Raw genomic sequence first — 24,224 nt, 5'->3', positions numbered from 1 at the left:
AGGAAAATTGAGGCTCCTTCTACACAAAATATTTACTGCAGATTTTTTTTCTGCTTTAATATTTACTTACAGATTTGATGCGGAAAATGGTGTGGATGTTTCTGCTGTTGATTTTCCATCTGAATTAAAACATTGTTAAATAAATATAGAAGTCAATGGGGAAAATCCCCCCCCCCCCCCCCCCCAAAAAAAAAAAGAAAAACCATAATAATTCCAGGACAAAGTTGACATGCTGCAGATTAAAAAATCTGCACATAAATTCAACTTCCACATGAAAAGTCATTATTAAGATTTCTAAAAATCTCATTCACTTTTTAGCATTGAAATCCACTACAGATTTTTCATCTGCAAATCCATACAGAAAATCTGCAGCAAATCCTTTACATGTGCATCAACCCCTATTACTCCAATTGGATTTCATGAATACTAATAAACAGTATAGTGACTGTTTCTCCTTACTGAACATTTGTACTCTTAAACAGATGCACAGCTAATTAACTATGGATTGTCTGTGCACAATATGTGCCAATTCCACAACTAAATTATAGTACAATGCTTGTGAATGGGGTTTGACAAATCTCTATGAACATGTACATGAATGTCTTTTTCACCCTTTATGCTGTGCAAAACCATATCAAATTCCTTGAAACATTGCAACACATGCTGATTTTGGAGCATATTCCAACCACTGTTCATTAAAGTGCGCTGCATTACATAGGAACTCGCCCTCCTGGCAGGAAGCAAGAACAGCCCACTCCTACCAAGAAGGGGAGGAACAGGGTTGATGGCCCCATTCCTGCCAACCTTTGCCAAACCTTACTGGTAGTTATAGGCAAAATATGAATAATATAATGCCATACACAATACGAAACGGAATACAACAATTGCAGATACCCCCAGGTCTGGGGTACTGTATGGGCATGTAACCTTATAATTAAGAAATTACTAGACTACAGAGTAAGTATCTTTAGTTTTCAATGTTTTATGAGGAGATAGTCTTCTAATGATTTCCTTCAGGTTCTAGATCAGAGTCGGCAATGGTGGATGGTTGAGAACTCTCAGAAGCAGAGAGGTTTTGTACCAAACAACATATTGGAGAGTACAAATAATAACCAGGTAAATAATAAAAGCAACAGATAAAAATGCAAAGTCCTAGAATGACTGGTAATAAAACAAGAATTAAAAAGATTTCTATTGTTGTAACAGCAGGTTCCAATACAAGCAGTAACTTTGGAACAAAACTCTACACCACAGGAAGTGACTAAATGGCTACAAGATAAAGGCTTCTCAAGGATGTAAGTTACCATCAGTTTATTTGTAATCATATTGACATTTTCATAGCAGACACTTATTTACCTGCTTTTTAAAGTGAAATAACAAGGAGTAAAAAAGATGACAGCCTATGGCTGTGGCGTTTTTGCTGGATCTGGCAGGGTTCAGAAAAAACTCTTCCGTTACTGATAATACAACCATCTGCATCCATTATGAACGGATCCGGTTGTATTATCTTTAACATACCCAAGACGGATCCGTCATGAACTCCATTGAAAGTCAATAGAGGACTGATCCGTTTTCTATTGTGGCAGATTGTGGCATCCGAGGACGGAAAGCAAACTACAACAGGTTGCGTAGCGCTGATCGCGAATATTCTAATCACAAATTTTTATCGCGAATATCAGCACTTAGAGAATTCGCAATAATGTAGAATATAGTGCTGTATATTCGTAATCGCGAATATTCTAGATTTTTTTCATCAGTAAATGTGATAAAAAGTGAAGTTGCATGTGTTGCGCAAAAAATATGCGCATCATTAGTGCCAATTTGCGCAATGGTGAAAATAATGACTGGAGATCACGAATTCTAAAATTCGCGAATTTATTTTGAATATTATGCGAAAAATTCATGAAATATCGCAAAAACGAATATTGCCTATGCTGCTCATCACTAATGTTGCGGTTTGCTCTCAGGTGTGGGAACTCAACTAAATGGAACGGAATGCATTTTGGAGCATTCTATTCTGTTCAGTTACATTTTGTCCCCATTGACAATGAATGGGGACAAAACTGAAGCGTTTTTTTCTGGTATTGAAACAATATGATGATGCTCAATACCGGAAAATATTAGCGCTAGTGTGAAAGTAGCCTATGCAAAGTGAATCCACACAATCACATTTTAACCCCTTCATGTACGGCACTGGTCAGCACTTTAAACATGGCACCCGCTAACATGTGCAGTGGGCACCATAGCAGCATGCTGTTTTATACAGCAGACATCCGTGGTTTAAGTCCGCAAACAGCGATAATGCTGATCGCGGACTTCGGATGCCTCGATCAAATGTGACCATGGCATCTGAATGTGCTAAAACCTTGCTTCCGGCTGTGCTCTGGCTGCCCTCAGCGGAAATGGGGCGGGGGGTGGATGCATTGTGCGGCAGCTTCAGTCCTCTGGCATGAACTGAAGCTGAAAAATAGGAGGAATATAGCAGCTCACCCTCTTGTTGCTCTGGATATGGTGATCTTGTCAATTTGACTCACCCCGTCAAAGCGATTGGTTAATTATGTATATCTAGAACAGGCACTCTACACTTGAAACCACCCGGAGGAAGTATTACCTTAAATTAGTATTTAATATTTCACAACTACATTCACAATAGATAAAAACCTGTTCAAGAACATAATTAAAAACAAAATTAAGCCTTATAATAAACAAAAAGACAATAATAGTAAGTGATATAAAATTGTGTGACATACAATTGTGTTCAAAATAATAGCAGTCAGAAATCACTAACCTGATTAATCACTGTTTTTGGTAGAAATGATATTTCTACATGGCAAATAATTTACTAGCAGGTGTAGTAGAGTAATATAAATCCAACAGACCCAACAGTAATGAAATGCATGCTGCTGATTCTCTGATAATTCAATCACTAATTGAAAGGGGCATGTTCAAAATAATAGCAGTGTGGAGTTCAATGAGTGAGGTAATTCATTCTTTGAAAAACAGGTGGCAATTATTAAATTATTATTTAAGGAAGGAAGGCAGCAAATGTTGTACAGGAAGGAAAATAGGTTGTTCCAGACAAAGTTGTTCCAGACATTGTTCAGAAGTACAGCGTACCTTGATTAAATAGTGGATTGGAGAGGGGAAAACATACAAAGAAGTACAGAAAATGATAGGCTGCTCAGCTAAAATTATCGCAAATGCTTTAAAATTGCGATCAAAAACAGAAAGACGTGGAAGAAAGCGAAAAACTGCCATTCGAATGGATAGAAGAATAGCCAAACAGGCAAGGACTCAGCCAACAATCAGCTCCAGGAAGATCAAAGAAGGTCTAAAAGTTACCTGTGAGTACTGTTACAATTAGAAGACGCCTATGTGAAGCCAAGCTATCTGAAAGAAGCCCCCGCAAAGTCCCACTGTTGAAAAAAAGACATGTGCTGAAGAGGTTACAATTTGCCAAAGAGCACATTGACTGGCCTAAAGAGACATTTTGTGGATGGATGAAAGTTAGATTGCTCTTTTTGGGTATAGTGGCCCAGGGGTGTATCTATCACGAGGCAAACAAGGCATTTGCCTAGGGTGGCACTTGCCAATGGGGCGGCAAAATGCCTTGTTTGCTTAGTGATTACACAATATGCTAAATATTTTTTTTGCCCCTTGTCCGATCCGATCCAGGGGTTGTCTTATACAGATCCGATGGTATATTCTAACCCCCAGGTGTTACCATGGTGACGGGGACGCTTGCCTGGGGGTTAGAATATACCATCGGATCTGAGTTTTCACGATCTCATTGAGATCGTGAAAACTCAAATCCGATGGTATATTCTAACCCCCAGGCGTTCCCGGGGGTAAGACTATATAGGGCCACGCCGCTCACAGGAGTACATTTATAAACTGTAATTAGTAACTTTAACTTTAAAGGGATTCTGTCACCTCGTTTTAGCTTATAGAGCTGCGGACAGGTATATTGCGGACATGCTAGCGGCGATCTAGCCGTGCATGTCCGCAGCTCTATAAGCTAAAACAAGGTGACAGAATCCCTTTAATCATCGCTGATTTCTATACTTGGATACCTTACTCTTAGGCCTCTTTCACACTTGCGTTATTGGGATCCGGCGTGCACTTCCGTTGCCGGAGGTGCCCGCCGGATCCGGAAAAACGCAAGTGTACTGAAAGCATTTGAAGACGGAGCCGTCTTCAAAATGCTTTCAGTGTTACTATGGCAGCCAGGACGCTATTAAAGTCCTGGTTGCCATAGTAGGAGCGGGGAGCGGGGGAGCGGTATACTTACCGTCCGTGCGGCTCCCGGGGCGCTCCAGAATGACGTCAGAGCGCCCCATGCACATGGATCACATGATCCATGCGATCACGTCATCCATGCGTGTGGGGCGCCCTGACGTCACTCTGGAGCGCCCCGGGAGCCGCACGGACGGTAAGTATACCGCTCCCCCGCTACACTTTACCATGGCTGCCAGGACTTTAGCGTCCTGGTAGCCATGGTAACCACTCTGAAAAAGCTAAATGTCGGCTCCGGCAATGCGCCGAAACGACGTTTAGCTTAAGGCCGGATCCGGATCAATGCCTTCCAATGGGCATTAATTCCGGATCCGGCCTTGCGGCAAGTGTTCCGGATTTTTGGCCGGAGCAAAAAGCGCAGCATGCTGCGGTATTTTCTCCGGCCAAAAAACGTTCCGTTCCGGAACTGAAGACATCCTGATGCATCCTGAACGGATTTCTCTCCATTCAGAATGCATTAGGATAATCCTGATCAGGATTCTTCCGGCATAGAGTCCCGACGACGGAACTCTATGCCGGAAGACAAGAACGCAAGTGTGAAAGAGCCCTTAGCTCCGGTAACAGCAGGCAGTGCGGGCGGCGATCACTCACTGACGTCACGTGCCTGCTTCTCCCACTAGACGGCGCAGGCGCGTGATGTCAGTGAGTGAGCACTGCCTGCTGTTACCGGAGCTGAGAGTAAGGTATCCAAGTAAAGAGATCAGCGATGATTAAAGTTAAAGTTACTGATTACATTTTATAAATGTACTCCTGTGGGCGTCGGGGAGGGGGATCTGTGGATGGCACTGTTTAGGGGAGGGGGATCTGTGGATGGCACTGTTTAGAGGAGGGGGATCTGTGGATGGCACTATTTAGGGGGGATCTGTGGATGGCACTATTTAGGGGGGATCTGTGGATGTCACTGTTTAGGGGGGATCTGTGGATGGCACTGTTTAGGGGAGGGGGATCTGTGGATGTCACTGTTTAGGGGGGGATATGTGGATGTCACTGTTTAGGGGGGGATATGTGGATGGCACTATTTAGGGGGATCTGTGGATGGTACTGTTTAGGGGAGGGGGATATGTGGATGGCACTGTTTAGGGGAGGGGGATCTGTGGATGGCACTGTTTAGGGGAGGGGGATCTGTGGATGGCACGGTTTAGGGGAGGGGGATCTGTGGATGGCACGGTTTAGGGGAGGGGGATCTGTGGATGGCACTGTTTAGGGGAGGGGGATCTGTGGATGGGACTGTTTAGGGGAGGGGGATCTGTGGGTGGCACTGTTTAGGGGAGGGGGATCTGTGGATGGCACTGTTTAGGAGAGGGGGATCTGTGGATGGCACTGTTTAGGGGAGGGGGATCTGTGGATGGCACTGTTTAGGGGAGGGGGATCTGTGGATGGCACTGTTTAGGGGAGGGGGATCTGTGGATGGCACTGTTTAGGGGAGGGGGATCTGTGGATGGCACTGTTTAGGGGAGGGGGATCTGTGGATGGCACTGTTTAGGGGGGATCTGTGGATGGCACTGTTATGGGGAGGGGGATCTGTGGATGGCACTGTTATGGGAGGGGGATCTGTGGATGACACATATAGCATAAGATGCTATATAGTGTCATCCATAGATTCCCCCCATAGCATAAGATGCTATATAGTGTCATCCATAGATCCCACCCATAGCTGTGTCATCCACTGATCCCCCTCCCCATAGCAGTGTCATCCACAGATCCCCCTCCCATAACAGTGCCATTAACAGATCCCCCTCCTCATAACAGTGCCATCCACAGATCCTAGTCAGTTCCCTGGAATGGAGAAGATCGTCTTGAAGACAGGGAAGGCTGGGCATTCAGGGGTAGTCTTATACGGCGAGTATACCCCAAAACCTTTATTTTAAATGGAAAAGTTGGGGGTCGTCTTATACGCCCGGTCGTCTTATACGCCGGAAAATATGGTACTTCCTTCTCCTCCTGACTTCCTCCCGACCTCCCCTGCCTTTTGCGCCCTTGCGTTGTCATCGTGACGTCACACGGAGGTGGATTCACGGGCCGGCAACGCTAGGGTGAGCCTTATCTCCTCCAAGTGCAGAACGGATCCTGCACACGGTCACCGTGAACAATGCACTGATCCCTGAGCCTGCTGTCTTCAAAAACTGTAAGTACTTAAATTACAGTAATTCACCAAAAATCTATTACTTAGTTGTTTTATGGGGTAAGGGGGTTAGGATCCGTTGGGTGGTTAGAGGGGGGAGAATTAGAGAGGGGTTAATACTGTACTATCTCAAGGTCCACATTGTTTAAAAAAAAAAAAGTAATCTGTAAAATACATTTGTGTTAGAAGTTGTGCTTTTTTTAATTTTTAGAATAATGATACAGCCATTTTATTTAATGTATTTGTGCTAATTTCTGTGCTGTTGGAGGGGGGGTGAGGGGCAGTATTACACAATCTTTATATATTTTTTTTATACATATACAGATTGTGTAATACTGCCCCTTACCCCCCTCCAACCAACACAGAAATTAGCACAAATGTAGTAAATAAAATGGCTGCCTGTATCATTATTCTAAAAATTAAAAAAGCGCAACTACAGATTTTTATATATTTTTTATACATCTGCAAAATACAAAATATTTGTGTCAAACTAGGAATGTGCATAGTTTATTTTTTTAAATAACTTTTAGATGATAGACATTTGTTTTTCTACCCACAATGACAAAAACAATAATAAATTACTTATAGGAGTTTATTATAAACCACCTAATATACTAGAGTGCACAGAAAATCTACTACTAAACTAGATAGACAAGGCGGCAAATCATAATGAGGTGGTTATTATTGGGGACTTCAACTACCCAGATATAGACTGGGAAACTGAAATCTGTACATCTCATAAAGGAAACAGGTTACCTTTCCCAACTGGTTCAAGACCCGACTAGAGGGATGGCCATACTAGACTTAGTATTACCCAATAGACCTGACAGAACAACAGATGTGCAGGTTGGGGGACACCTGGGAAATAGTGACCATAAAGTAATAACTTTCCAAATATCCTTCAAACTAGCATTTCTACAGGGAGGAACAAAAATATCAAACTTCAAAAAAATCTAAATTTAGCCAACTAAGAGAGCCCATAGGCCTAACTAACTGGGACAAAGTCCTCAAAAATTTAAATACAGCCACAAAATGGGATATTTTTAAAAGCATCCTAAAATCTAATTGTAAGAGGTACATACCTTATGGGAATAAAAGGCTAAGGAACAAGAAGAAAACAACGTGGATAAATAGAACTGTAAAGAAGGCAATAAATAAAAGAAAGCGTTTAAATCATTAAAACAGGAGGGTAGCGAGGAAGCACTGAAAAACTATAAGGAAAAAAATTGAATATGTAAAAAACAAATAAAAGCTGCCAAACTAGAGACCGAGAGATTAATTGCCAAAGAGTAGAGTTGAGCGAACACCTGGAAATGTTCGGGTTCGGGAACCGAACTCGACCCGAACTTCGTCCCGAACCCGAACCCCATTGAAGTCAATGGGGACCCGAACTTTTCGGCACTAAAAAGGCTGTAAAACAGCCCAGGAAAGAGCTAGAGGGCTGCAAAAGGCAGCAACATGTAGGTAAATCCCCTGCAAACAAATGTGGATAGGGAAATGAATTAAAATAAAAATTAAATAAATAAAAATTAACCAGTATCAATTGGAGAGAGGTCCCATAGCAGAGAATCTGGCTTCACGTCAGCAGAGAATCAGTCTTCATGACATAGCAGAGAATCTGGCTTCACGTCACCCACCACTGTAACAGTTCATTGTCATATATTTAGGCCCCGGCACCCAGGCAGAGGAGAGAGGTCCCGTAACAGAGAATCTGGCTTCATGTCAGCAGAGAATCAGTCTGCATGTCATAGCAGAGAATCAGGCTTCACGTCACCCACCACTGTAACAGTCCATTGTCATATATTTAGGCCCAGGCACCCAGGCAGAGGAGAGAGGTCCCGTAACAGAGAATCTGGCTTCATGTCAGCAGAGAATCAGTCTTCATGTCATAGCAGAGAATCAGGCTTCACGTCACCCACCACTGTAACAGTCCATTGTCATATATTTAGGCCCAGGCAGAGGAGAGAGGTCCTGTAACAGAGAATCTGGTTTCATGTCAGCAGAGAATCAGTCTTCATGTCATAGCAGAGAATCAGGCTTCACGTCACCCACCACTGGAACAGGCCACTGTCAGATATTTTTAGGCCCCGGCACCCAGACAGAGGAGAGAGGTCCCATAACAGAGATTCAGGCTTCATGTCAGCAGAGAATCAGTCTTCATGTCATAGCAGAGAATCAGGCTTCACGTCACCCACCACTGGAACAGGCCACTGTCATATATTTAGGCCCAGGCACCCAGGCAGAGGAGAGAGGTCCCATAACAGAGATTCAGGCTTCATGTCAGCAGAGAATCAGTCTTCATGTCAGCAGAGAATCAGTCTTCATGTCATAGCAGAGATTCAGGCTTCACGTCACCCAACACTGGAACAGTCCATTGTCAGATATTTAGGCCCAGGCACCCAGGCAGAGGAGAGAGGTCCCGTAACAGAGAATCTGGCTTCATGTCAGCAGAGAATCAGTCTTCATGTCATAGCAGAGAATCAGGCTTCACGTCACCCACCACTGGAACAGGCCACTGTCACATATTTAGGCCCAGGCACCCAGGCAGAGGAGAGAGGTCCCATAACAGAGATTCAGGCTTCATGTCAGCAGAGAATCAGTCTTCATGTCATAGCAGAGAATCAGGCTTCACGTCACCCACCACTGGAACAGTCCATTGTCACATATTTAGGCCCAGGCACCCAGGCAGAGGAGAGAGGTCCCATAACAGAGATTCAGGCTTCATGTCAGCAGAGAATCAGTCTTCATATCATAGCAGAGAATCAGGCTTCATGTCACCCACCACTGGAACAGGCCACTGTCAGATATTTTTAGGCCCCGGCACCCAGACAGAGGAGAGGTTCATTCAACTTTGGGTTGCCCTGCAGTATAATGGTAAAATGAAAATAAAAATAGGATTGAATGAGGAAGTGCCCTGGAGTACAATAATATATTGTTAAGGGGAGGTAGTTAATGTCTAATCTGCACAAAGGATGGACAGGTCCTGTGGGATCCATGCCTGGTTCATTTTTATGAACGTCAGCTTGTCCACATTGGCTGTAGACAGGCGGCTGCGTTTGTCTGTAATGACGCCGCCTGCCGTGCTGAATACACGTTCAGACAAAACGCTGGCCGCCGGGCAGGCCAGCACCTCCAAGGCATAAAAGGCTAGCTCTGGCCACGTGGACAATTTGGAGACCCAGAAGTTAAATGGGGCCGAAACATCAGTCAGTACGTGGAGGGGTGTGCACAGGTACTGTTCCACCATGTTATTGAAATGTTGCCTCCTGCTAACACGTTCCGTATCAGGTGGTGGTGCAGTTAGCTGTGGCGTGGTGACAAAACTTTTCCACATCTCTGCCATGCTAACCCTGCCCTCAGAGGAGCTGGCCGTGACACAGCTGCGTTGGCGACCTCTTGCTCCTCCTCTGCCTTGCCTTGGGCTTCCACTTGTTCCCCTGTGACATTTGGGAATGCTCTCAGTAGCACGTCTACCAACGTGCGCTTGTACTCGCGCATCTTACTATCACGCTCCAGTGCATGAAGTAAGGTGGGCACATTGTCTTTGTACCGTGGATCCAGCAGGGTGGCAACCCAGTAGTCCGCACACGTTAAAATGTGGGCAACTCTGCTGTCGTTGCGCAGGCACTGAAGCATGTAGTCGCTCATGTGTGCCAGGCTGCCCAGAGGTAAGGACAAGCTGTCCTCTGTGGGAGGCGTATCGTCATCGTCCTGCGTTTCCCCCCAGCCACGCACCAGTGATGGGCCCGAGCTGCGTTGGGTGCCAGCCCACTGTGAACCTGCTTCATCCTCATCCTCCTCCACCTCCTCCTCATCCTCCTCGTCCTCCAGTAGTGGGCCCTGTCTGGCCACATTTGTACCTGGCCTCTGCTGTTGCAAAAAACCTCCCTCTGAGTCACTTCGAAGAGACTGGCCTGAAAGTGCTAAAAATAACCCCTCTTCCTCCTCCTCCTCCTGGGCCACCTCCTCTTCCATCATCGCCCTAAGTGTTTTCTCAAGGAGACATAGAAGTGGTATTGTAACGCTGATAACGGCGTCATCGCCACTGGCCATGTTGGTGGAGTACTCGAAACAGCACAACAGGGCACACAGGTCTCGCATGGAGGCCCAGTCATTAGTGGTGAAGTGGGGCTGATCCGCAGTGCGACTGACCCGTGCGTGCTGCAGCTGAAACTCCACTATGGCCTGCTGCTGCTCGCACAGTCTGTCCAGCATGTGCAAGGTGGAGTTCCACCTGGTGGGCACGTCGCATATGAGGCGGTGAGCGGGAAGGCCGAAGTTACGCTGTAGCGCAGACAGGCGAGCAGCGGCAGGATGTGAACGCCGGAAGCGCGAACAGACGGCCCGCACTTTATGCAGCAGCTCTGACATGTCGGGGTAGTTGTGAGTGAACTTCTGCACCACCAAATTCAGCACATGCGCCAGGCAAGGGATGTGCGTCAAACCGGCTAGTCCCAGAGCTGCAACGAGATTTCGCCCATTATCGCACACCACCAGGCCAGGCTTGAGGCTCACCGGCAGCAACCACTTGTCGGTCTGTTGTTCTATACCCCGCCACAACTCCTGTGCGGTGTGGGGCCTGTCCCCCAAACATATGAGTTTCAGAACGGCCTGCTGACGTTTACCCCGGGCTGTGCTGAAGTTGGTGGTGAAGGTGTGTGGCTGACTGGATGAGCAGGTGGAAGAAGAGGAGGAGGAAGCTGAGTAGGAGGAGGAGGAGACAGGAGGTAAAGAATGTTGCCCTGCGATCCTTGGCGGCGGAAGGACGTGCGCCAAACAGCTCTCCGCCTGGGACCCAGCCGCCACTACATTTACCCAGTGTTCAGTTAGGGAGATATAGCGTCCCTGGCCATGCTTACTGGTCCACGTATCTGTGGTTAGGTGGACCTTGCCACAGATGGCGTTGCGCAGTGCACACTTGATTTTATTGGATACTTGGTTGTGCAGGGAAGGCACGGCTCTCTTGGAGAAGTAGTGCCGGCTGGGAACAACATACTGTGGGACAGCAAGCGACATGAGCTGTTTGAAGCTGTCTGTGTCCACCAGCCTAAATGACAGCATTTCATAGGCCAGTAGTTTAGAAATGCTGGCATTCAGGGCCAGGGATCGAGGGTGGCTAGGTGGGAATTTACGCTTTCTCTCAAATGTTTATGAGATGGAGAGCTGAACGCTGCCGTGTGACATGGTTGAGATGCTTGGTGACGCAGGTGGTGGTGTTGGTGGTACATCCGATGTTTGCTGGGCGGCAGGTGCCAACGTTCCTCCAGAGGCGGAGGAAGAGGCCGAGGCGGCGGCGGCAGCAGCAGAAGAGGCCGAGGCAGCAGCAGCAGAAGAGGCAGCAGGGGGAGCCTGAGTGACTTCCTTGTTTTTAAGGTGTTTACTCCACTGCAGTTCATGCTTTGCATGCAGGTGCCTGGTCATGCAGGTTGTGCTAAGGTTCAGAACGTTAATGCCTCGCTTCAGGCTCTGATGGCACAGCGTGCAAACCACTCGGGTCTTGTTGTCAGCACATTGTTTGAAGAAGTGCCATGCCAGGGAACTCCTTGAAGCTGCCTTTGGGGTGCTCGGTCCCAGATGGTGGCGGTCAGTAGCAGGCGGAGTCTCATGGCGGCTGGTGTTCTGCTTTTGCCCACTGCTCCCTCTTTGTCTTTTGCTACGCTGTTGGCTCGGTCTCACCACTGCCTCTTCCTCCGAACTGTGAAAGTCAGTGGCACGACCTTCATTCCATGTGGGGTCTAGGACTTCATCGTCCCCTGAATCGTCTTCCACCCAGTCTTGATCCCTGACCTCCTGTTCAGTCTGCACACTGCAGAAAGACGCAGCAGTTGGCACCTGTGTTTCGTCATCATCAGAGACGTGCTGAGGTGGTATTCCCATGTCCTCATCATCAGGAAACATAAGTGGTTGTGCGTTAGTGCATTCTATCTCTTCCACCCCTGGGGAAGGGCTAGGTGGATGCCCTTGGGAAACCCTGCCAGCAGAGTCTTCAAACAGCATAAGAGACTGCTGCATAACTTGAGGCTCAGACAGTTTCCCTGATATGCATGGGGGTGATGTGACAGACTGATGGGCTTGGTTTTCATGCGCCATCTGTGCGCTTTCTGCAGAAGACTGGGTGGGAGATAATGTGAACGTGCTGGATGCACTGTCGGCCACCCAATTGACTAATGCCTGTACCTGCTCAGGCCTTACCATCCTTAGAACGGCATTGGGCCCCACCAAATATCCCTGTAAATTCTGGCGGCTACTGGGACCTGAGGTAGTTGGTACACTAGGACGTGTGGCTGTGGCAGAACGGCCACGTCCTTTCCCAGCACCAGAGGGTCCACTAACACTACCACGACCATGTCCGCGTCCGCATCCCTTACTAGTGGTTTTCCTCATTGTTACCGTTCACCACAATAAGAAAAATATTATTCGGGCCAATGCATTGAATTAAAATTCAGGCCTTTTTTTACAGACACCTAACACTATCTGGCTATCTATTTAGGTACCGTATTACACTAATACAGGCACACCAGTAATGACAGATTTAGCTGAATATAAATTTGAGGCCTATTATTTAGGCGCTGGGTGACAGGTATACGTTTACGGACAGAATTAGACTTGGATCTGCACTGTAGCGTGTGTGTGAAGTTCTTGAGAATTACCCTATCAGCACCTTGAATCTAATATACCCTTTTAGGGATAGATTTAAAGTAGGCCTGATACAGCAGAAACCACTAATTTTGAGAATTGCAAAATTGGGAATTGTTTTTCAACCCAGAACAAAAACTGTGCTTTGACGGACACTAAAAATAACTTGACCAGCTAAAACAGTACAGATTTGGATGAATATAAATGTGAGGCCTATTTTTTAGGCGCTGGGTGACAGGTATACGTTTAATCACAGAATTAGACTTGGATCTGCACTGTAGCGTGTGTGTGAAGTTCTTGAGAATTACCCTATCAGCACCTTGAATCTAATATACCCTTTTAGGGATAGATTTAAAGTAGGCCTGATACAGCAGAAACCACTAATTTTGAGAATTGCAAATTTGGGAATTGTTTTTCAACCCAGAACAAAAACTGTGCTTTGACGGACACTAAATAACTTGACCAGCTAAAACAGTAATGACAGATTTGGATGAATATAAATGTGAGGCCTATTTTTTAGGCGCTGGGTGACAGGTATACGTTTAATCACAGAATTAGACTTGAATATGCACTGTAGCGTGTGTGTGAAGTTCTTGAGAATTTCCCTATCAGCACCTTGAATCTAATATACCCTTTTAGGGATAGATTTAAAGTAGGCCTGATACAGCAGAAACCACTAATTTTGAGAATTGCAAATTTGGGAATTGTTTTTCAACCCAGAACAAAAACTGTGCTTTGACGGACACTAAATAACTTGAACAGCTAAAGCAGTAATGACAGATTTGGATTAATATAAATGTGAGGCCTATTTTTTAGGCGCTGGGTGACAGGCTCAACTTGCCCCTGATGTAGTATATGGCCAAAAAATAACCACAATATTGATGGTTAAATGCACTTTGTGACAGGCTCAACTTGCCCCTGATGTAGTATATGGCCAAAAAATAACCACACTATTGATGGTTAAATGCACTTGATGAAAGCTTGACCCTGATGTAGGATATAGCAAAAAATAACCACACTATTGATGGATAAATGCACTTAGGTGACAAGGTCAGCTTGCCCCTGATGTAGTATATGGCCAAAAAATAACCACACTATTGATGATTAAATGCACTTGATGAAAGCTTGACCCTGATGTAGGATATAGCAAAAAATAACCACACTATTGATGGTTAAATGTACTTGGGTGACAAGGTCAGCTTGCCCCTGATGTAGTATATGGCCAAAAAATAACCACACTATTGATGGTTAAATGCACTTGATGAAAGCTTGACCCTGATGTAGGATATAGCAAAAAATAACCACACTATTGATGGTTAAATGTACTTGGTGGCAGCTTGTGCTGGCGCACAAGCAAACCACAAAATGGCCGCCGATCACCCCAGAAAAAAGTGACTGAAAAACGCTCTGGGCAGCCTAAAAACACTGAGCAATTGAATAGCAGCAGTTCAATGATCCACAGCTGTAGAGCGATCACTGAATGAAGTCTTTTGGAGGAGTCAATCACTGCCTAATCTCGCCCTAACGTCGCAGCTGCAACCTCTCCCTACACTTGTATCAGCAGAGTGACGTGCAGCGCTACGTGACCCAAGCTTATATAGAGGCTGGGTCACATGCTGCACTGGCCAATCACAGCCATGCCAATAGTAGGCATGGCTGTGATGACCTCTTGGGGCAAGTAGTATGATGCTTGTTGATTGGCTGCTTTGCAGCCTTTCAAAAAGCGCCAAGAAAGCGCCGAACACCGAAAGCGCCGAACCCGGACTTTTATGAAAATGTTCAGGTTCGGGTCCGTGTCACGGACACCCCAAAATTCGGTACGAACCCGAACTATACAGTTCGGGTTCGCTCATCCCTACCAAAGAGAGCAAAACTAACCCTAAAATGTTCTTCAATCATATAAATGGTAAAAAGTATAAATCGGAAGGTGTCGGCCCTCTACAGAGCAATGAGGGGGGAGTTGCAGAAAGCGACGAGGAGAAAGCAAAGGTATTCAATATTTTTTTCTCCACTGTATTCACTGAGGCAAATAAACTGTCAGATGAAATGCAGAATGTAAAAGTAAATTCCCCATTAAAAGTGCCCTGTCTGACCCAGGAAGAAGTACAACAGCAACTTAAAAAGATTAAAATCGACAAATCGCCAGGGCCAGATAGCATACACCCCCATATCCTAAGAGAATTAAGTAACGTCATAGCCAGACCCTTATTGAATCTGATATTTACAGACTCTATACTGACAGGGAGTGTTCCACAGGATTGGCGCATAGCAAATGTGGTGCCAATATTCAAAAAGGGTGCAAAAACAGACCCCGAAAACTATAGGCCGGTAAGTTTAACATCTGTTGTGGGTAAACTGTTTGAAGGTTTTCTAAGAGATGCTATCTTGGAGGATCTCAATGAAAACAAGCAAATAACATCATATCAGCATGGCTTCATGAGGGATTGGTCATGTCAAACTACTTTAATCAGTTTCTATGAGGAGGTAAGTTCTAGACTTGACAGCGGCGAATCAATGGATGTCGTATATCTGGACTTCTCCAAAGCATTTGACACTGTACCACATAAAAGGTTAGTATATGAAAAGTGAGAATGCTCGGACTAAGAGAAAACGTCTGTATGTGGGTAAGTAACTGGCTCAATCATAGAAAACAGAGGGTGGTTATTAATGGTACACATTCAGATTGGGTCACTGTCACTAGCGGAGTACCTCAGGGGTCAGTATTGGGCCCTATTCTCTTCAATATATTTATTAATGAATTTATAGAAGGCTTGCACAGTAAAATATAAATTTTTCCAGATGACACTAAACTGTGTAAAGTAATTAACACTGAAGAGGACAGTACAGCTACAGATAGATATGGATAGATTGGAGGCTTGGGCAGATAAGTAGCAGATGAGGTTTAACACTGAAAAATGTAAGGTTATGCACATGGGAAGGAATAATGCAAATCACCCGTACATACTAAATGGTAAAACACTGGGTAACACTGACATGGAAAAGGACCTAGGAATTTTAATAAACAGCAAACTAAGCAGTAAAAACCAGTGTCAGGCAGCTGCCGCCAAGGCCAATAAGATAATGCGCTGCATCAAAAGGGGCATGGAGGCCCGTGATGAGAATATAGTCCTACCACTTTACAAATCACTAGTCAGACCACACATGGAGTACTGTGTACAGTTCTGGGCTACTGTGAACAAGGCAGACATAGCAGAGCTGGAGAGAGTTCAGAGGAGGACAACTAAGGTAATAACGGAAATGGGGCAACTACAGTACCCTGAAAGATTATCAATATTAGGGTTATTCACTTTAGAAAAAGGGGAGGGGAGATCTAATTACTATGTATAAATATATCAGGGGGCAGTACAGAGATCTCTCCCATCATCTATTTATCCCCAGGACTGTGACTGTGACGAGGGTACACCCTCTGCGTCTGGAGAAAAGAAGGTTTGTACACAAACATAGAAGAGGATTCTTTACGGTAAGAGCAGTGAGACTATGGAACTCTCTGCCTGAGGAGGTGGTGATGGTGAGTACAATAAAAGAATTCAAGAGAGGCTTGGATGAATTTCTGGAGTGTAATAATATTACAGGCTTTAGCTACTAGAGAGGGGTTGTTGATCCAGGGAGTTATTTTGATTGCCTTATTGGAGTCGGGAAGGAATTTTTCACCCCTTAAGTGGGGAAAATTAGCTTGTACCTCACAGGGGATTTTGCCTTCCTCTGGATCAACTTGCAGGATAACAGGCTGAACTGGATGGACAAATGTCTTTTTTCGGCCTTATATACTATGTTACTATGTTACTATAGTAAATGTTTGAGTTTGTAAAGAAGAATAAAAACTGCTATTTTTTTGAACAGTCTAATATTCACCTTTCTTTATTCTTTTTTAGAGGAACAACACAAATTTGATATATTTTTCTTCATGTTTTGATTTGGAATGGAATGTGTAGTGTTCCCAATGCATTTGTGTGTTTGGAAATAAAAGCTATTAGAAGGATTTTGAACTTTATTCACTTTTTTAAACACACTGCTATTATTTTGAACACAACTGTATAGTGGCAGTATTGCACTGAAAGCTGTATGTATTATAGGTCCACTAGTAGGTCCTATTACCAGCATATGCAAATGTGTTATTATCTATAACTTACCACCATCATATGCAAAAGTGATATTTATTGTGGCAATTTTTTTGGGGTGGCTGTATGAATGTTAGTTACCAATGATATAAACATCAGAGAGCCACTATGTAATTTCACTACCTATTAGCTACTAGTGGACCTATCATACATACAGCCTTCAGTGCAATACTGCCACTATACAGTCAGGTCCTTAAATATTGCGACATCGACACAATTCTAAAATTTTTGGCTCTATACACCACCACAATGGATTTGAAATGAAACAAACAAGATGTGCTTTAACTGCAGACTGTCAGCTTTAATTTGAGGGTATTTACATCCAAATCAGGTGAACGGTTTAGGAATTACAACAGTTTGCATATGTGCCTCCCACTTGTTAAGGGACCAAAAGTAATTGGACAATTAGCTTCTCAGCTGTTCCATGGCCAGGTGTGTGCTATTTTCTCATTATCTCAATTACAATGAGCAGATAAAAGGTCCAGAGTTCATTTCAAGTGTGTTATTTGCATTTGGAATCTGTAGCTGTCAACTCTCAAGATGAGATCCAAAGAGCTGTCACTATCAGTGAAGCAAGCCATCATTAGGCTGAAAAAACAAAATAAACCCAGCAGAGCGCAAAAACATTAGGCGTGGCCAAAACAACTATTTGGAACATTCTTAAAGAGAAGGAACGCATCGGTGAGCTCAGCAACACCAAAAGACCCGGAAGACCACGGAAAACAACTGTGGTGGATGACCGAATAATTATTTCCCTGGTGAAGAAAACACCGTTCACAACAGTTGGCCAGATCAAGAACACTCTCCAGGAGGTAGATGTATGTGTGTCAAAGTCAGCAATCAAGAGAAGACTTCATCAGAGTGAATACAGAGGGTTCACAAGATGTAAACCATTGGCGAGCCTCAAAAACAGTAAGGCCTGATTAGAGTTTGCCAAACGACATCTAAAAAAGCCTTCACAGTTCTGGAACAACATCCTATGGACAGATGAGACCAAGATCAACTTGTACCAGAGTGATGGGAAGAGAAGAGTATGGAGAAGGAAAGGAACTGCTCATGATCCTAAGCATACCACCTCATCAGTGAAGCATGTTGGTGGTAGTGTCATGGCGTGGGCGTGTATGGCTGCCAATGGAACTGGTTCTCTTGTATTTATTGATGATGTGACTGCTGACAAAAGCAGCAGGATGAATTCTGAAGTGTTTCGGGCAATATTATCTGCTCATATTCAGCCAAATGCTTCAGAACTCATTGGACGGTGCTTCACAGTGCAGATGGACAATGACCCAAAGCATACTGCAAAAGCAACCAAAGAGTTTGAGGGAAAGAAGAGAAATGTTATGCAACGGCCAAGTCAATCACCTGACCTAAATCCGATTGAGCATGCATTTCCCTTGCTGAAGACAAAACTGAAGGAAAATCGCCCCAAGAACAAGCAGGAACTGAAGACAGTTGCAGTAGAGGCCTGGCAGAGCATCACCAGGGATGAAACCCAGCGTCTGGTGATGTCTATGTGTTCCAGACTTCAGGCTGTTATTGACTGCAAAGGATTTGCAACCAAGTATTAAAAAGTGAAAGTTTGATTTATGATGATTATTCTGTCCCATTACTTTTGTTCCCTTAACAAGTGGGAGGCACATATGCAAACTGTTGTAATTCCTACACCTTTCACCCTATTTGGATGTTAAAGCACATCTTGTTCATTTCATTTAAAATCCATTGTGGTGGTGTATAGAGCAAAAAATGTTAGAATTGTGTCGATGTCACAATATTTATGGACCTGACTGTAACTGCAGAAGTGACCTGAGAATATATATATTTCTTGTTGGAATTAAATAGGCCACTATACGCTTTAACCAGAAATAAATTAAATAGTGCAGAGCATATATATTTGTCTTTTTTTAAAGAAATATGCCCCTATACGCTTTCACCAGAAATAACTGCAACTATGCAGTGCGTATATATTTTTCTTTTTTTACTGTAATACACCCCTATATGCTTTGACCAGAAATAAGTGCAACAGTGCAGTGCGTATATATTTTTCTTGTTGTACTGTAATGCGCCCCTATACGCTTTCAACAGAAATAACAGCAGAAGTGAAATGTGCATATATTTTTCTTGTCATACTGAATAAGATACTAAGATATAAGCCACTAAAGGCTTTCCAACATAACATTTGCAGCCCAATAACAAAAAGCTGGAATGACAGAGCTGTCTAATGACTATTTGGATCCCCAAATAATCGTTCCCTGCACTTGTAAATCACTTTCCTATCAATGTCCTTAGTGCCTTGTGACGTTTCTCCCTGCACTAAGATACTGTGAAATGACTCCTCCCTATCCTTTCCCTGCACTTATAAATCCTTTTTTATTTATTTTTTTAAAACTTAGAGGTTTTTCCAATAGCTGTCGCTAGCACCTTCACACGTCTGTCCCTGCACTCTGAACGATGGAAAATGGCAGAATCTAAAATGGCTGCCGTATTTATAGGGCTGTGACATCACAGGGCTGGCTGGCAGCTGATTGGCTGCATGCAGGCATTTTCATCTGGGTGATCCCGCCTTCCCAGAGTTCCATGCCCCATGTCCTCAGTCCTCACAGGTGTAGCCACCATTTTAGGAAAATTGCGATTCTTTACCACGAAGCGCGAGGAAATTCGCGTTCGTTGTGAATCAAATTTTTCCTGAAATTCTAAACGAATTCCACTTCATCAGCTTCGATTCGCTCATCTCTAATAAACACTCAAAAGTAGTAGGGACTAAGCGAACTTAACAAAAAGCATGTATGTTTGCTATTTTCAGACTAAGAAAAATACATTTTCTTAATTTTTCCACTCTTCCTTTACAGCACAGTAAGGTGCCTTGGAGTTTTAAAAGGGGATCAACTATTGGACTTAAGTCGCGATGACCTGAAGGCTGTTTGCCCTGAAGAGGGTGGTCGTGTGTATTCACAACTCAATGAAATTCGACTTTCCTTACCGGTGAGATTTAACTTTGTGGACCTAAAAATAGTTGCTTATAGCAATCATTTTACTTTTACGTACTAATTAGTTCACAAAATAAACATTGCAACTAAGATGGAATCTCGTTGCTATGTATTTTTACTATGTTGGTGGTTGCTTTCCTTTCACCAGCAAACTCATTTCTTAATAGGTGGCAGGGCTGCTTTTTAGTCAGTCCAGCTCTGGACTGGAGAACCCCAAAACATGTAATTTATTCAGAGATATTAGATATGACACTTTCTTGACTGTACGATTTATACTGAGAAGTCAATGCAGATCATTTTCTCTGTTCTGCATACTACTGGTTTGATGTCAGGAGTATGGTGTTCTCTGAGCTAATCAGATATCTTCCCTCAGAATTAGTTTTGTGGCCCGTTTTTCACGGATCTGTTGTTCCGTATCTGAATTTTTTTTCTTCTCTGATTTAAGTCCTCTTCCATTCCGTTATTCCACAAAACATATCCGTATGGTTTCCGTATGCGATACGTTTTTTGCGGATCGGAAACGGAAACAGTAACTTATTAATCACCAAACACATGAGCAATATGGGCTTGGCATAGCATTTCTACAGTATGGATCTGCAAAATACGGATGAAATACAGATGACATATGGATGTGTTCTGTGTGCGTTCCATATTTTTGGCTGACCCATTGACTTGAATAGGGCCTCGGACTGTGATTTGCGGACAATAATAGGACATGCACTACTTTTTTGCGGAACGGAAATACGGAAACTGAATGCACACGGAGTACCTTCCGTTGTTTTTGCGGACCCATTGAAGTGAATGGTTCCGCATACGGTCCGCAAAAAAAAGGGAATGGAAGCGGAAAGAAAATGCGTTTGTGTGCATGAGCCCTTAGGGATCATGCAAACGACCATTGTTGTTTTGCGGTCTGTTTTTCACGGATCCGTTGTTCCGTATCTGAGTTTTTTTTTTCTCTGATTTAAGTCCTCTTCTGTTCCATTATTCCACAAAACATATCCGTATGGTTTCCGTATGTGATCCATTTTTTGCGGATCGGAAACTGAAACAGTAAATTATTAATCACCAAACACATGAACAATATGGGTTGGGCATAGCAAAAAATTAAATTTAACAAAAATGTTGTAAAATTTGTGGTTTTAAGAATTCGAATTTCTCTGCTAGTATTTATTTTACTTGCTTATATCACACTATTCCACACCTGCTTACAGACATTATCATCACTTATTGTCCCCACCGGGGCTCTCAATCTAAATCTTCTAAAAGTATGTCTTTGCTCTTAAAGGAGTTGTATCACTTCAGCAAATAGCATTTATTATGTAGAGGAAGTTAATACAACCCCTTTAAGATAAATATATTGGCAAAATAAAAAATAAAAAATCATTTTTTGGGGGGGCATTTAAAAGATTTTTTTTAAGTTTTGCAACAATTTTTCAATAATTTCAAGAAGGTCTGAAGTGGCTTTGCAGGGTTTATATGTTAGAAAAACCCATATTAATTGAAAACTGGGAGGTAAGGTGACCAAAAACAGCAATTCTGGCATTCTTTTTTAATTTATTTTACAGTGTTCTGATAAGTAGTGTGATATTTTTGTAGATTAGGTCATTACAGATGAGGTGATACCAATTATGTGTACGTTATCATTCATTTTTGCCAATAATAAAGGGCTGGATAAGGGGTAAAAGCTAAATTTGTTTTACTTGAAATTTTTAGTTTTCAAAAATATTTGAACTTATAATAGTCCAGTCACTGGTAAAATTACATTACTTCTGCATTGTATTACACTTTACCTGGCAGTATTTCACTGACAGTTTGCCTACGGGACCCTTGCTGAGGTCACCTAATTGGTTTCTATACATGGCATCCCCAGAGGCCTCCCTCCCTCCCTCTGTACACCAATTAGATGCCACAGTCACTATAGTCAGTCTAGAATCACAGCTGGCTCCAATTTCGGTCATTGCATTGGGAGCCCAGCTGATCCTGAGTAAAAGTCGTGCTGTATGTGTATAGCAATTTTTGTTTACTTTCTTTCAGTATCATACATGTACAGCGTTTTGCAGAAAGGGGTTGAAGTGCTCTACCATATACTGATAGAATGTATGCCATGCCTATTTAAAATTGCATCTAGCATGAACCATTTTTACAAAATTATTATTTTTTTCTTCATTTAGATGTCAAAGCTTATGAACTGACTCAGGAAGTTTTTGCCAGACATTTCTAACAGAAGCCAAGTTGAAACCCTGTAAGGACACTGTTGTACTGAGCTGTGCATGATTAGTGTAATTTATTGCTGATTTGTATTAGAAATTTTATTTCAATAAATTATCTACCTGCAGGGAATATTGTTTTTGGTTCTTTTTTGTTCAAGAAACTGCAGAAATCGACTTGCAAACTTTGAGCCTTCATGCCAATAAGGAGCTTTATTCTGTAGCATCATGAAAACAGGGTGCTTTAGAATAGCAGCCGCACAGAGAATCCTTGCACTCAGTAAAGACAGACATGTACTTTTTATTTACGTTTTTTGCATTTGATCAGCACACAGTGAGTACCACTTAATTGGCCCCTGTGGACATGCCATTTTGTAGACAAATATACCCAGCACAGCTCTCATTGTAATCACAATATTGGGGCAGTTATTCCCAGTAACTTTAGTGTAAAAACAATATGTATCCAGTAGTTCTTGTCATTTCACACAATTTCACGCACTTTGCATTATTTCGTGAAGTCAGGTGTCGTGAGCAAGCTTGGTGGGTATATGTCACGGCGGACGGGATCTCAGATACACAAATAAACCAACAAACCAGATTCTAGGTGAGAAGCAGGGGAAGGGTCACCTCCTAGCAAATCCCTGACTTCTCTCCCTACCCTGCTAAGCCCACATTCAGACCTTGATGGTAGGAATAATGTGTCCTCGTGCCTGGGCTAAAATACCCTAGAATCCCTGAGATGGTGAAAAGGGGAATAGGAGCAGCCTGCTCCCTCAGAACCTGGAGGGGACAGAAGACACACAAACAACCTAGACAGCAAACAACAAAAACAGAAACCAAACTTATCTGATCTGAGCTGGAACAGACAATCCTTCCTTCCTTGCTTCCAAGGCCAGACTGATTTCTATAACCCGCACAGAACACTGGGATTGAGTGAGATTTAAACCAATGACCCCACCCAGTGCACCTGAAGGGAGGCGGATCCAGCACGACTCCAAAACAAAACAAAAAACTAAACACGTGCTGCTATTCTGGCCGACCTCCGCACATAGTCAGAGCAGGGCATGACAGTATATAAGATGTGCGATAGGCTTACTGCATACATAGTCCTTCTTGCTGTCATGGGTAAAAAGGGCAATTTATAAGAGTTGCAAGGATGATTATTGGCTATCAGGCCCATGATACCAGTATTTCTGAAACTGCACAGTTTGTGAACTGTTTGCATACTGCTGTGGTGAAAGTGTTCGTGAGTGGACAAATGGCACAACTGCAAATAAGCAATATGAAAAACTGTGGAGCATCACGTTCCATAGAAGTGAGAGGTGACCGTCCGCTACAAAGGTGTGCACCGACACACTAGGGTGAAGCAGCTCACTGCCAAAATGAACTAGGGGATTGCCAGACGTGTGTCTAAAACAGTTCAGCGAACTCCACTGTACTGTATATGGGGCTCCAATGCTGACAGATGATAGATGATCACTGCATCTCTGCTGACTTAGTTGCATCTGTAGAAAAGGCTTCAATTTTCGCAGCCATATTGGAATTGGACCTCCGCTGATTGGCAAAGGGTTGCCTTCTCTGATGAGTTACATTTTCTGCTTCATCGAACAGATGGACATTGGCTTGTCAGACAAGAAACATCACAGAACACCCTGCAACCATTGTTGGAAGAACACAGCTGGTGGTGGCAGTGTTATGGTCTGGGTAATGTTTTCATGGCATTCTCCAGGCCCACTCATCCATTTGAAAGGCACTCTCAACCGATTTGGGTGTGAATTGATCCTTGCAGATCACATACTCCAGCAAGACAATGAAAGATTTCACATAACTAGAAGGTGGA

At 43.6% G+C, this 24,224-nt stretch overlaps 1 protein-coding gene across 3 annotated transcripts in view; it reads left to right on the top strand.

The window, feature by feature from the left end:
* The window catches only part of EPS8L3 (EPS8 like 3), a 193,622-nt gene extending 171,111 nt beyond the window's left edge, over nucleotides 1-22,511 (top strand). For 2 of the 3 annotated variants that reach the window (XM_040424084.1, XM_040424085.1), the window contains exons 17-20: nucleotides 1,018-1,116; nucleotides 1,207-1,295; nucleotides 20,040-20,172; nucleotides 22,349-22,511. In XM_040424084.1, coding sequence (XP_040280018.1) covers nucleotides 1,018-1,116; nucleotides 1,207-1,295; nucleotides 20,040-20,172; nucleotides 22,349-22,369 — 342 coding nt within the window. In that variant the 3' untranslated portion in view covers nucleotides 22,370-22,511. The remainder of the gene's footprint in view (nucleotides 1-1,017; nucleotides 1,117-1,206; nucleotides 1,296-20,039; nucleotides 20,173-22,348) is intronic. The other variant, XM_040424086.1, reaches the window with a different exon arrangement.
* The last annotated feature ends 1,713 nt before the right edge of the window (nucleotides 22,512-24,224 follow it).

This window comes from Bufo bufo, chromosome 3 (genome assembly GCF_905171765.1).
Source record: "Bufo bufo chromosome 3, aBufBuf1.1, whole genome shotgun sequence".
Lineage (NCBI taxonomy): Eukaryota > Metazoa > Chordata > Amphibia > Anura > Bufonidae > Bufo > Bufo bufo.
Note: the sequence above shows the minus strand (reverse complement) of the source record. Positions and strands in the feature narration are given on the sequence as shown.